This window comes from Babylonia areolata, chromosome 32, assembly GCF_041734735.1.
Source record: "Babylonia areolata isolate BAREFJ2019XMU chromosome 32, ASM4173473v1, whole genome shotgun sequence".
NCBI classification, from domain to species: domain Eukaryota; kingdom Metazoa; phylum Mollusca; class Gastropoda; order Neogastropoda; family Buccinidae; genus Babylonia; species Babylonia areolata.
Genome location: NC_134907.1, coordinates 19,151,734 through 19,166,733, shown reverse-complemented (window position 1 = coordinate 19,166,733; position 15,000 = coordinate 19,151,734). Strand labels below are relative to the sequence as shown.

At 46.5% G+C, this 15,000-nt stretch overlaps 2 protein-coding genes across 3 annotated transcripts in view; one reads left to right on the top strand and one right to left on the bottom strand.

The window, feature by feature from the left end:
* Positions 1-135, top strand: part of LOC143276453 (protein transport protein Sec61 subunit gamma) — a 4,852-nt gene extending 4,717 nt beyond the window's left edge. The window contains exon 4 of the mRNA XM_076580952.1: positions 1-135. This exon is cut by the window's left edge and continues 644 nt beyond it. The gene's annotated coding sequence lies outside the window, so the exon portion shown is untranslated.
* Positions 136-1,726: 1,591 nt separating this feature from the next.
* Positions 1,727-15,000, bottom strand: part of LOC143276449 (uncharacterized) — a 13,651-nt gene continuing 377 nt past the window's right edge. Inside the window, exons 1-6 of one of the 2 annotated variants that reach the window (XM_076580943.1) lie at positions 14,599-15,000; positions 12,941-13,132; positions 9,023-9,261; positions 7,580-7,744; positions 6,699-6,907; positions 1,727-4,737 (exon numbers count right to left, since the gene is read on the bottom strand). The exon at positions 14,599-15,000 is cut by the window's right edge and continues 377 nt beyond it. In XM_076580943.1, the coding sequence (XP_076437058.1) occupies positions 4,473-4,737; positions 6,699-6,907; positions 7,580-7,744; positions 9,023-9,261; positions 12,941-13,058 (996 nt within the window). In that variant the 5' untranslated portion in view covers positions 13,059-13,132; positions 14,599-15,000 and the 3' untranslated portion in view covers positions 1,727-4,472. Of the gene's footprint in view, positions 4,738-6,698; positions 6,908-7,579; positions 7,745-9,022; positions 9,262-12,940; positions 13,133-14,598 lie in introns of those variants that run through there. The other variant, XM_076580944.1, reaches the window with a different exon arrangement.

Here is a 15,000-nt window from a genome sequence, read left to right as displayed (position 1 = left end):
TTGAATTTTGACTCTTCTTGACTTTACACTGATAATATTGTGTGAGACTGGCTGTGGTATATGGTTTAAGTTGGGAACGATGTGAGAGGTATTGTGAGCGTATGAGTGAGTAACATTAAAAAAAAAAAAAAAGTGTTCATCTGATTTGTGACTTTCATGTCTGTGGATTTGCTTGTGTGCATGTGTGTGTATATAGGTTTGTTGGTGGGCATCGCATATGCACTTACACGACTTACAGTGACAAGTGTTAGCTTTTTTCTTTTTTCATTTGATGTAAAAGAGGGACTTAAAACATGTATGTATGTATCTCTCTATGTATATATGTATGTTTACTTATATATATTTTGTTGGTTTTTGGTGTGTTTTTTTATATTATGACATTGCCAGGGACAACCCTTTTATTGCCATGGGTTCTTTTCCATGTGGTAAGTGCATGCTGCACATGGGTTGAAAGACATTCTTCTTCTTCTTTCCCTTGACTACCGCCTTCATCATTTTGAAGATTCTGTAGACTATAAGGGGGGTTTGCGTGTTTTGTGGATTCATGAGGTAGGGGTTTCTGGGCCAGGGGATGGGGGGTGAGGTATGGGGGGGGGGGGGGGGTAGGTAATCAGATTCGGGATTTGAAGCCTTCCAGGGTTATGCTGAGAGCAGTCTCAGCAGGAAGGCTGTTCGAGTTTGATACTGTTCGAGGGAAGAAAGACTTTTGCCTGTACAGCGTCCTGCAGTTGGAGAGGTGGTATGCTGCTGGATGCGATCCTCGGGTCCCAGTGGATGCTGAAGGATTTTGAGAGGGCTTGTGGCATGTGTTGATGATAAGACTGCCGCTGTGGAACTTATAAAAGTTAATCAGTCTTGCCTTTCTCCTTCGCTCTTTGAGGGGAGACCACTGAAGAGTCTCCATCATGTCTTGCACACTGGATGTTTTCCTGTGTCGATGGGTCGCCCAGCGAGCAGCCCGGCGTTGTACTGCCTCAAGTTTATTGATATCCTTCTCTGTATAGGGGTCCCACACAGAGCTGGCATACTCCAAGGTTGGGCGGACCAGTGTTTGGTAGGCTTGCTGTTTGATGCGCTGGGAGCCTACTTTCAGGTTCCGTCTTAGTAGGCCTAAGGTCTTGTTGGCTCGGTTGGAGACATTGGAGATGTGGGGGGTCCATCTAAGGTCAGAGGTGATGGTGATGCCGAGGTATTTGGATTTATTGACTACGTCATGTAACACTCTTTATCAGAACAGATTTCTCTGTGTGAAATTGGGATGGTTCTTCCCTGGGGAAGAACATTCCTCTGGTGAAGTGTTTTGTTTTTTTTTTTTTTTTTTTTTTTTTGCTTTTTGTTTATTCTTCTATCTGTAAGTGTATTTGTTTTCCAATCAGAGTGGATGTTTTCTTCAGAATTTTCCCAGGGACGACCCTTTTGTTGCCATGGGTTGTTTTACGGGCTCTACAGTGTATGCTACAGGCAGGACCTTCAGGAAGAAGAGGTTTCTTCTTCCAAATCATCATTCGTTTCCTTTGGGAATGAAACTAGGGGACACAACCAATGCCACTATTGCTTTGTGTCACCTTACACACGCACGCACACACACACACAATGTATATAAGATGTTGTTTGTGTAAATTAATGTGAGGCCCCTGGCCTTAGGTATTCCTGCCATGGAATATCACCTTTATTCACGCACACATTTACACATAATGGAAAAATGACAGAAGCTTTTTTTTTTTTTTTTACGTCCCATTGAGTTTATTCATAAAACCACTTCCCAACTGAAATTTCATGATAATTTCAACATGCGTTAAAAATATGACTGTGCGTGAATAATCGATATGTGCTCTATGTAAACGCTATGAGTAAGTCATGGCAGACGCTACAAGAATAATGCAATTTCTTCTGTGGCCTGTGTACAGTCCATTCAATATTTTTAGCACAATATACTCTTCATTGTTTCAAATGTGTACCCTCTTCACTATTATTTTAAATAAAATAACATTGTCTCCATCTTTCTAGCTGAACAAGCTCTTCCCTCAAGACTTTAACGGAGGAAGAATTGTATTCAATATCCTGTCACATATACTGATCGTAAACATCTGAAGTATGAATTTTCACATTTGAATGTGATCATATAAATTCATACAGACATAATTATGTACATATGTCCACCCAATTAAGCAATGTAAGAAATTGTTCAAGTAAGGGGGCGGTTTTGAGTAGTAGTAGATTTATGAACAATTTCAAAATGCTGACACTGATCTCAAAACTGAAAGAGATGTTACCAAATTAGCCAATTATTTACAGAGACAGGTTCTTGTAGGAGATTATGGCTAGTGTTCAAGCAATATTAGTAGTGGTTTGAACAGCACAGGAGAAGTTGCTCAACTGTTGCCTGAGTAAAACTGCAAGCACAGGATGGATCATTCCTTTTATGTCTGTCTGTCTATGTATGTGCATGCCAAGTGTGTGTATGTGTTGAGGGTAGCTGTTAGGTACACATGTATGTTAAAATGTATGTATTGTGTGTGTGTGTGTGTGTGTGTGTTTAGTCACGTTTTGGTGTGTTTATGTAACATTGATGTAATGTGTTATGTAAACAAAAGTGTTTTTGTAAAGCTACCTAGAGCAGATTTCTGGATAGCATGCAAAATAAGCATCCATTATTATTATTGTATGTCTGTTACAAAGATCAAATTCTAAAATGGCTCATCCTGAGTCTCAGACAACAGTGGATATTTTGGTGTGTTTTTTTTCCCAACAATCCTACCAAACAATAGGTATGGTGGGTAATGTTCATCATACCTAAAAAAAAAAAAAAAGAATTTTTTTTTAAAAGTGCATAGTTGTATAGCAGTTTGCACAGGACAGGAATGCCAGACCCCTGCCGGAGTCTGCACTAGTGGGTCACGTTAAGTATGTTACTGAAACGTAATTTTAGATAGAAAATTTCCTCTTTCTTCTAAAGTGTAAACAGAAGCAGAGTAAGGGAAGAAATGTAAAGATATAATATCACACACACACACACACACACACACACGTTCACTCACTCACCACACACACACACACACATTCACTCACTACACACACACACACAAAGTTCACTCACTACACACGCACACACACACACACATTCACACACACACACATATTGCCTCACTTACACACACACATTCACACACACACACACTGTTCTGTAATGTCATATTAACACTGCCAACCCCACCGCATAGAGGAACACAATTATTACCGCCCCCTCCCTCTCACAATCAACTGCTGCGCCAGAGAGACCGCTACTTGTGATCTTCATCGAATATAACCAAGCATGTGTGTGTGCGCGCACGCTACGTTCGATGGGTGTTGGCAGCGAATACGTGGATTGATGGCCAAGAGGCAACTCGTCCACCTTGTGAGAGAATCTGAGTGCATAGGTTAGAATCTCGGCACAGTCGCCAGTATTTTCTCCCCCTCCACTAGACCTTGAGTGGTGGTCTGGACGCTAGTCATTTGGATGAGACGATAAACCAAGGTCCCATGTGCAGCATGCACTTTACGCATGCAAAAGAACCCATGGAAACAAAAGGGCTGTCTGTGGCAAAATTATGTAGAAAAATCCACTTCAATAAGGAAACAAATGAAAAAAAAACCAACAAAAAAAACAACTGCAGGCGGGAAAAAAAAAAGCAGTCTCAGTGTATCGACGCGCTCTCCCTGGGTAGAGCAGCCCGAATTTCACACAGAGAAATCTGACGTGACAAAAAAATAGAGTAATACAGTAATAGTGGAGTGATGGCCTAGAGGTAACGCGTCCGCCTAGGAAGCGAGAGAATCTGAACGCACTGGTTCGAATCACCGCTCAGTCGCCGATATTTTCTCCCCCTCCACTAGACCTTGAGTGGTGGTCTGGACGCTAGTCATTCAGATGAGACAATAAACCGAGGTCCCGTGTGTAGCATGCACTTTGCGCACGTAAAAGAACCCACGGCAACAAAAGGGTTGTTTCTGGCAAAATTGTGTAGAAAAATCTACTTCCATAGGAAAAACAAATAAAACTGCACGCAGGAAAAAAATAGAAAATAATGGGTGGTGCTGTAGTGTAGCGATGCGCTCTCCCTGGGGAGAGCAGCCTGAATTTCACACAGAGAAATCTTTTGTGATAAAAAGAAATACAAATACTTAACCCCCCACACACAACCACTCCCTCCTTTAAAAAGAAAGTATATATATATATAAACAAAACCCAGCTGCACAACAAATGTCTTTAACGGCATTAACTATACCAAACTCATCGAGAATTTTCAGTGCTTTTAAACCCGCTCAACGAAGAGTTCATCATGATCATCAATTTAATCAGTCAATAAATTACGACTGCTGTCCGCCACCTCCCACTGAAATCAATCACTCGTCTGTTCACTTCAGCACAGCACAGCACACCAACACCACCCCACACCACACCACATCACCACAGCACGACACCAACACCATCACTTGTCCCGCAACAGATAGGTCTCCTCCTCCAGATCGGACGCCAAAGGCCGCGTCACAATGTTCAGCGAGATTGCCTCCCCTTCACCCGCGTGCGGCGCGTAGCGGCACATCAAGGCCACGGCCTTGACGAAGATGGCGAGGAAGGTGAAGGCCGTCAGTCCTGCCACCAGGATGAAGACTGGGCTGTGGGCTGAGGGCCAGTCCTTGGTCAGCTGGGCCGCCGAAAACAGCGCCATGCCGATGTAGGGCAGCACCACGAACCTGAAATGATCGGTTGATGTATCAATTAATCAGGAAATTAATCAATCACTCAATTGATCAATTACAGAATCGGTTAATTATTAATTAATTGATTAATCAACGATGATGATGATTTGTATGGGCTAGTCTTTGGTCAGCTGGGCTGCCGAGAACAGCGCTATGCCTATGCTGGGCAGTATGACGAACCTGAAATATGACTGGTTGTTAATAATAATAATAATATCAACCATAATTATAATAATTAATATGGGCCAGTCCTAGGTCACCTGGGCTGCCGAGAACACCGCCACGGCTATGTAGGGCAGCACGACGAATCTTAAACGATGATGATGATGATCATCATCATTTATTTATTTATTTTTAATCATCATCGATCATCTATTTGTGCCAGTCTTTGGGTAGCTTGGATCAGCACGAATTCTATGTAGGACAATACCACGAATCTGAAATGATCAGTTAATATATTAATCTATCGATTTGTCATTTGATTGCTAAAATTAATCAATTCATCAACTGAATCATCAATTAGTTAATTAGTTATTAATTATTTCATTCATCAGCGATGACGATTTGTACGGGCCACTGAGTCTATGGTCAACCTGGCGGCCGTGAACAGCGTGAAGGCTATGCAGGGCAGCAAGACGAACCTGATATATGATTGGTTGATAGTAATGACGATAAACAACAACAACAACAACAATAATAATAATAATAGCAACAACAACCATAATAATAACAACAATAAATAATAATAATAGCAACAACAATAATAATGATAACGACGATAATAATAATAATAATTCATATGGACCAGTCCTTGCTCAGCTGGGTGGCCATAACAGCTCCAAGCCTACACAGGGCAGCACGACGAACCTGAAATATGATTGGTTGATAATAATAACTGATGATGATTAGGATGATGATGACAAGAAGAAGAAGAAAAAAAAAGAGAATTTGTATGGGCCAATCCTTGGTTACCTGGGCAGCCATGTACGGCGAATCCTACGGCAAGGCGACGAACCTGAAATGATCGGTTAATACCAACGATAACTGATGATGATGATGATGAAAATAATAACAATAACAATGTATGTGGCCCAGTCCTTGGTCAGTTGAGCAGCCAGAAACGGCACGAACCTTACGTAGAACAGAACAATGAACCTGAAAAGTGATGGGCTTAAAGGTTAAGGTCCCTTGCCACCCAGGTCAGAGGTTATCCTTGGTTACTGCTGGTAACCTTGTAACTCAGTACTACCTGTAACATGGTGTGCCTTAGGTTTAAACATGACTTTATGCTAAAAAGCAAGTAAAGACTTTGCAAACACATTGAGCAGCAACAAGACTGAGCTTTAATATGATGTGCTCGGAAAACTGCCCATGCACACAGTGAACACACAACACTGTGGCAGTATCATAAACAACACCAAATATGAATTAAACCTCGGAAGAACTCGGGTTTGAATCTCGATGACGGCGCCTGGTGGGTAAAGAAGGGTGCAGATTTTCCCGATCTCCTAGGTCAATATATGTGCAGACCTGCTTGTTCCTGAACCCCTTTCGAGTGTATACGCACGCAGAAGATCAAATACGCACATTAAAGATCCTGTAATCCATGTCAGTGTTCGGCAGGTTATGGGGACAAGAAAAATATCCAACATGCACACCTCCGAAACCGGAGTATGGCTTCCTACATGGCGGGGTAAATAAACAAAACGGTCATACACGTAAAATGCTACATCTCTCCATGAATGTGAATGTGTGTGTGTGTGCCTGAAATCTGATTGAAAGACGCGGGAAACGAATGATGAGCGCCCAACGGCTGCCGTCAGTCGGCTCTACCCAGGTAGGCAGCTTGTAGTGGAAATGAGCCCGTGTTTATCAAGCGCTTTGAGCTTGGTCTCCGACCGAGGATAGGTGCTATATAAGTATTCATATCATCACCAAAGACGAACAAGGTCTACCTGGTGTGTTGGTCCAGAATGGTCAGATCCATCAGCACGTACGCAAACACCAGGAACCCCACAGTGCACAGCTGAACCAGTGACCCCGTCTCGGGCATCACGCGGTGCTCCTTCATGCCGAAGGTCAGGAAGAGGGCAAAGGTCAAGGTCGCGTGGAGGGTGACCCAGGTGGCGAGGAGAGCCAGAGGGTTCTGCACCAGCAGCCGCATCTGAGGGGACGGACGTGTCCGTGCGGACAGAGGATTATTTTTAGTGCTGATGACGTAATGTCATGGGCGCGCACGTGCACGTGCACACACACACACACACACACACACACACACACACCTCCACCACTACCACCACCAGTCACAACTCCCAACCAACAACAATAAAACAACCAATCAGAACTCACCACCCATGAACTGTAAAACAACCAATCAGAACTCACCACAAAAAAACTGTGATACAAATCAGAACTCCCTGCCCACGAACTCACCAACCAAACAAAACAGTAAAACAACCAATCAGAACTCACCACCCAAACACTAAAAACAACCAATCAGAACTCACCACCCAAACACTAAAAACAACCAATCAGAACCCACCACCCAAACACTAAAAACAACCAATCAGAACTCACCACCCAAACAAAACACTAAAACAACCAATCAGAACTCACCACCCAAACACTAAAAACAACCAATCAGAACTCACCACCCAAACACTAAAAACAACTAATCAGAACTCACCACCCAAACACTAAAAACAACCAATCAGAACTCACCACCCAAACACTAAAAACAACTAATCAGAACTCACCACACAAACAAGTAGTGTAAAACAACCAATCAGAACTCACCACACAAACAAACAGTGTAAAACAACCAATCAGAACTCACCACCCACACGTCGCACGTCCTCTCCTGGGACTGCAGGATGGGCAGCGTGGCGGCCAAGGCCCGGTAACTCTCACAGACACAGATGATGGAGCAGCAGGAGGACATCAGCACCAGGATCAGAGCGAAGAGCACGTGACCTCTGTCCATCATCACCAACCATCCCGTCTGAAGCACAGTGGACAACAACAAATGTGTGATATTGTCCGTGTGTTCTGTGTGGCCTTTCAGGATCAGATCAAACCGGCTATGTCAGTCTTGAATAATAATAATAATAATGGTATTTATATAGCGCTGAATCTTGTGCATAGACAAATCAAAGCGCTTTCGCACCAGTCATTCACACGCATGCATAACTCTGAAACTGGAGAAACTGAAGATAAGGAAGAGGCAGGGAAGGGAGGCTATTTTGGGAAGAGGTGGGGTTTTAAGGCCAGACTTGAAAGAGCTGAGTGTGGAGACTTGACGAAACGAATGAGGAAGTTCATTCCAATTGCAAGGTCCAGAGACAGAGAAAGAACGGCGGCCAACAGTCGAGTGTTTGAATCTGGGTATGCGTAAGCAGAGTGGATCCGAAGCCGATCGTAGTGAGCGAGATGGAGTGTAGAGGTGAAGGCAGCCACAGAGATGGGAAGGGGCTGATTTGTGAATACATTTATAACATAGAGTGCTGATCTTGTACTTTATTCTGTGTGAGGCAGGGAGCCAGTGGAGATGTTGCAAAAAAGGAGTGATGTGCTCAGATCTTTTCTTTCTGAGGACGAGTCGGGCAGCAGAGTTTTGTATGCGCTGAAGGGACTGAATGGATGAAGCAGGCAAACCAGACAATAGAGTTACAGCTTATTGTTGTGTTTGCACATTTCTTCTGTCATTGCTGCTGTGCTGTGCACATGTCAAATGATCGGTAAAAGGACAAGCCCGGCGCTTCCGTTTTTTGAGGAAGTGTCTGGGTTTGTTCCAGTGTTACTTGTATTTACCTGTGTGCTTGCTGAATGGGTAGCATAAGCTGCATTGACTTGAAGTTATGTACCTTGTGAACGGAGACAGTCACCACTCTTTTGCTATGTTTCTGCACAAGTTTTAGTTCTCTCTCTCTCTCTCTCTCTCTCGTTTATTTTAATGTTTTGTTATGCAATGGAAGTATATTGACGCATTCACCCATGTCACAAGGACCTCATGGCCAATGACTTTAAAGTGTCAACTTGAAAACCTAAAAGCGTCTCTCTCTGTCTCTCTCTCTCTCTCGTGCCCCAGGATTATTTTGGTTTCTATATTTCGATGATGATGATGATGATGGGAGTGATAAAGATGATATTGTGGACGTCCTTTTTGTTGGCTTTAGGACGAGTTGACGAGGCTGTACTCTCATTATAAATCCGGGCTTCAACCAGGATGGCAGAGTTCACACACACACACACACACACACACACACACTTTGCGACTCACTTGCGTTAACACCGTCAAGGAAAAGAATACGTGCACAGGAACAGGGAGGAGCTTAGGGTTGTTGTAGGCGGGTCCAGTGGCAGTCTTCCTGCAGTAGTTGACCAACGCAAAGAGCAGCCAGAAAGATTGGCAGGCATAGACCACGCCCCAAACAGGACGCGACCAATCGGCGAGCGACACAGGAAGTGTGTACAGTGCTGTGGCATTGGACAGACCAACCCGAAGGAGGTTGGGAACGACTGAAAACCGAAAACAAGGTACATGGAATAGATCTCTCTCTTTATCTCTATCTCACACACACACACACACACACACACACACACTGATGGACACCTACACCTACCCACCGACCCCCAAACCCTTACCACACACACACACACGCACACACGCACTGTAAATGTATGTGTGTGCGAGCGCGAGCCTGTGCGTTTGCGTTCAAGCGTCAGTGTGCATGTGCAGGTATACGTGTAATTGTGTGTTTATGCGTACGTGCGCACGCGCGCGTGTTTGTGAGTGTACGAGAAGGAGAAAGAGACAGACAGAGAGACAGACAGAAACAAAGAGACAAAAAATGTGTGTATAGTATGTGAATGTGTGCGTACGTATCTGTGTGCTCGTGTGTGTGTGTGTGTGTGTGTGTGTGTGTGTGCGCGCGCGTGTGTGTGTGTGTGTGTGCGTGTGTGTTTGTGTGCGTGTGTGTGACATACACATAAATCAAAACAATGACAGTTGTGTTCAGCACAGCTGCTGCTGTTGTGCTCGAGTTGCTACCGACTGTTCGAAGTGGCAATTCAAGTCCTCGCCATAGAGACTGGTGCATGAGGGTTTGTATGCGCATCTGCCTACAGCCTCATGAAACAGCTGTCGATTTCTGTCAGAGAGAGGACATAAGAATTAAATTTCATTAATCAAACTAGGCGTACGATGGCTCAGTGGTTAAAACGTCTGCCAGAAAAGGTGACTCCTGAAGAGGCGACCACCCTGGAGGCGCGGGTTCGAACCTGCTGAGGACCAGGAAAAAAAGAAGAAAAAAAATAGAAAAGGCGGCAATACAAAGGCATCCTCGAGTCATCACCTGGGTGCGGCCCGGCCCCCTTAGAGTGTAAGGAGTTCAGGGCCGAAACACTTGACTGAGGGGGGCTTCTTCTCTGAAGACCTTGTACTGTCCAGCTCTCCCTGAAGATTTCACATATCCCCTTCTCTGTGTGTGTGTGAGCGTGTGTGTGTGTGTGTGTGTGTGTGTTTCCATCTTTGTGTCCGTCTCTCTGCTAACCGCTCTACCTATGTATGTATGTATTGTGTGTACCGATGTCTACGTCTGTGTCAGTGTCACACGGTCCACAAAAGAGCACACGTGAACATATTTCAAAGAACTCGTCTCTACTTTTTTTTTCTTTTTTTTTTCTTTTTTCGGGGGTTGGGAGGTGTGTGGGGAGGGAGAGGGGTGGGGGTTGGGCGTGGGCGGGTGGGTGAGGGGGGGTGGTGGGAGGGGGCGGGGGGACTGTGTTACGTTCAGGAAGATTATCCTTGCGTGCTGTAAACGCAGGGTGTATCGAATGTAACGAACCAGATGTTGTCGTGTGGTGAAGTAGTCTTGCGCAAACGTTTATTCGAGAATGAAACCAGTACACATTATGTTGTTTCGTGCAATTATCAGCGTCTGCTGAACACAACTTGGGTATAATAATGATAATAATAAAAATAAAAACCAGAAAGATTCATTCGTTTCAAAGTATGTTGTCCAAACTAAACATGCTGTTGTTGTGTGGCCTGGCCAACAGATGTTCTGTACGGCACATCAGTGACTGACTCTTTGCTGAGTGAATGGAGAAGAAGAAAAAGAAGAAGAAGAAGGAGGAGGAGCAGGAGGAGGAGGAGGAGGAGGAAGAGGAGCGGCAGCAGCAGCAACAGCAGAAGAAGAAAACCGATCTTCGTTTGTTTTGGACATCAGTCAATATACATTTCGAGCCAAACTAACTAAATGACCTCTCCCACAACCCACCCACCCCACACCCTGCTGTCAAATCCAGCCCTTGTTGTACCCCCACCCTGTCCACCCACCCTTCCATCCACCCACCAACCAATCCAACCACCCGCCTACCTCTCTGTCCATCAACCAAGCCACTACCCTAGCACTGAACCCATCAGTCCGTCTCTCTATTTATTCTCCCACCCATCCATCCATTAACCCATCATTCACCAGTTACCCGCCTAGCCACCCTACCATCCAATCATAACACCATTAACCCATCATTTCAGCCATCTTCCCAACCATCAATCCACATACCCACCCGTCCACCTGTCCATCCATACCCCATCCACCCGTCTATTCATCCATTCACCCATCACTCTGTCCACCCGTCCTTGAATCAACATCCCCATCCACTCATTATCAGCCTTCACATCCCCATCCCTGCATATCCACCCACCCATCCATCCGACCACTTATTCTATCGACCACCTACCCACCCACACACGTCCCACCTCCCTGCCCTCCTCACCCCTTACCCCCTTTATCCCCCCCCCCTGTTAACTTCCTCCCCCATAATCCTCCATACCCTTTCCCCAACCTCCAATGACTTCCTCCCCCCCCCACACACACCTTTCCGAATCCTCCACCCCCTTCCCCCAACTTTCATACCTTCCCCCAACCCTGTCAACCCTTCCCCCAACCTTCATACCTTCCCCCAACCTTGTCAACCCTTCCCCCAACCTTCATACCTTCCCCCAACCCTGTCAACCCTTCCCCCAACCTTCATACCTTCCCCTAACCCTGTCAACCCTTCCCCCAACCTTCATACCTTCCCCCAACCTTGTCAACCCTTCCCCCAACCTTCATACCTTCCCCCAACCCTGTCAACCCTTCCCCCAACCTTCATACCTTCCCCCAACCCTGTCAACCCTTCCCCCAACCTTCATACCTTCCCCCAACCCTGTTAACCCTTCCCCCAACCTTCATACCTTCCCCCAACCTTGTCAACCCTTCCCCCAACCTTCATACCTTCCCCCAACCCTGTCAACCCTTCCCCCAACCTTCATACCTTCCCCCAACCTTGTCAACCCTTCCCCCAACCTTCATACCTTCCCCCAACCCTGTTAACCCTTCCCCCAACTTTCATACCTTCCCCCAACCATGTTAACCCTTCCCCCAATCTTCCAACCCCTTCCTTCATCTCAACCCGCCCCCCTCCCCCTCCCCTAACCCTCCAACCCAACAGCACGTCCTCCCCCCCCCCCACTACCCCCCACTGCCCCCCTCCCACACCCCCTCCACCCCACCCCCCCCCACACACACCGAAGTACTGACACGGCACGTTCTAAAAAATGGAGCACCAGGTCACACACGTTGACCACCACACCCACCCTCCTCCCTCCTCTCCCTTACTCCCCCCCCCTCCCCTCTAGCCCCCCACCACCCCTACCACCGTCCTGCTCAACCAACCCCCGGAATCCTCCCCCCCCCCCCCAACCACACCCCCCTCCACCAGACGGAGGAGTACTGACGTGGCGAGTCATGGAAGTGCAGCACTTTAACCACCAATCCTACACCGTCCTCTCCTTTAAACCCCCACCCAGCCCTGGCCCCAGCCCCCTCAGCCCCCCTTCCCTTTCTCCTCAACCACCCAGGAACCCTCCCACCCCTTACCCTCGCCCCACCCTCCACCACCACCCCCCCACTGCCAAGCCGGGGGGCATACTGACGTGGCTAGTTGTTGAAACGCAGCACCAGATCACAGACGTTGAACCATCACACCTATTCCCATCCTCTCCTTTAAACCCCCACCCGGCCCCCTCAGCCCCCCTCCCCCTTCTCCTCAACCACCCAGGAACCCTCCCACCCCTTACCCTCCCTCCCACAACCCCCCCCCCCCCACCCCCACCCCCCACCCCGCCCTAACGAAGCCGAGGTGCACTCACGTGGCGAGTTGTTGAAGTGCAGCACGAGGTCACACACATTGACCACCAGACCCCCGCTGAAGACGACGGCACTGACCACTCCGGCCACCACCACCCCCACACTGTGTCCCTCCACCATCCTGCCTCCTCCACCTCACTCTTCGTCTTCCTTCCTTCCTTCCTTCCTTCCTTCCTTCGTTCCTCCTCCTCGCCCTGTCAGCCAATCAACAAGAATGGTGATTATTATGATAATAAGAAAAATGATGATGATGATGATGATGATGATGATGATATTAATGCTTCCACCTACACCTCTTCACTTCTCCTCATCACCCTGTCAGCTAATAACACAGAGAGAGAGAGAGAGAGAGAGAGAGATACACACAGACACACACATAGGCACAAATACACACACACACACACACACACAGATACACACACACAAACACACACACACAGATACACACAGACACACACAGACACAGATACACACACACACACACACACACACACACACACACACAGATACACACACACACACGCGCGCGCGCGCGCCCTCTCTAACACTTCCCCAATCATTGATACATCACACACACACACACACACACACACACACACACACACACACACACACACACACACACACACACACACCACTCCTTCCCTCAAACACACACACACACACACACACACACACACACACACACACATAAACACCACTCCTTCCCTCAAACACACACACACACACACACACACACACACACACACACACACACACACACACACACACACACACACGCCCTCTCGAACACTTCCCCAGTCGTGAATACACGACTAAAAACAACGCACACGTTTTTCTCTGCGTGCTGTTCCGTTCTTGGTGCTATCCTCTGCCCAGTAATACAGACAGACAGACAGACAGGCAGGTAGACATACATACATACAGACAGACAGACAGAAAGACAGACAATCCGGCAGACCGACAGTGGTTGTGGGTGTATGGAATAATTGACTGTCACGAAACCACATAATGTGATGGATAATTTCTGGCAAAGCGACAGATCCGGAGCAACGCAGCATCACAATGAGAGAGAGTGGGGGGGTGGGGGGGGGAGAAAGAGAGGGAGAGAGCAGAAAGAGAGAGGCAAGAGTGAGGGGGAGAGAGAGAGAGAGAGAGAGTGGCAGAAAGAGGGAGAGGGAGAGAGAGGTAGAGAGAATGGCAGAAGAGAGAGAGAGGAGAGAGGTAGAGAGGTAGAGAGAATGGCAGAAAGAGAGAGAGGGAGAGAGGTAGAGAAGTTGAGAGAATGACAAAAAGAGCGAGGGAGAGAGAGAGGTAGAGAGAATGGCAGAGAGAGGAAAAAGAGAGAGAGAGAGAGCAGAAAGAGAGAGTGAGAGAAAGAGGTAGAGACAATGGCAAAGAGAGTGAGAGAGAGAGCAGAAATATATATATATATATATATATATATATACAGAGAGAGAGAGAGAGAGAGAGAGAGAGAGAGAGAGAGAGAGAGAAAGAACTCAGTAGCCGGAACTATTATTTTCTGGACAGTCAAAATGGAAAGTGAAATCGGTAACACATAACAAAACGAAACAAACAAACAACAACAGCAACAACAACAAAAAAACAACAACAAAAAATAGCTATATTTGTCAAAACACAACACAGCATAACCAACCTCGTCAAATAAAATAACAGGCGCCGAACAAATCCACCGCAATTATCAACACACCCCGAGGCACTGAAACCACAAAACGATGTCTCCAACACTCCCACCTATTCCGGCTTCGCTGCTATCGTCGTACACGTGTAGTGTTCCCGCCTCAAACCACACAGCGTTGACAATTTCCCATTTTAGTTCTCCTCAATCATGGGACCCTGTTTCAAACGGTTTTCGCGCGTTTTGCTTTAGCGGACTGTGTCAGAAATAACACGTGGCGTGTGTAACTCACCCTTTTAATCGAGTTTTAGATTTTAAAATGACGCGAAATGACCTAACATCAAGCAGACGAACCTGCACTTGTCAACTGAAGCCGCCATGTTTAGTGTTTGCCTTTACCTCTCCCCAAAAGGCCCGTGA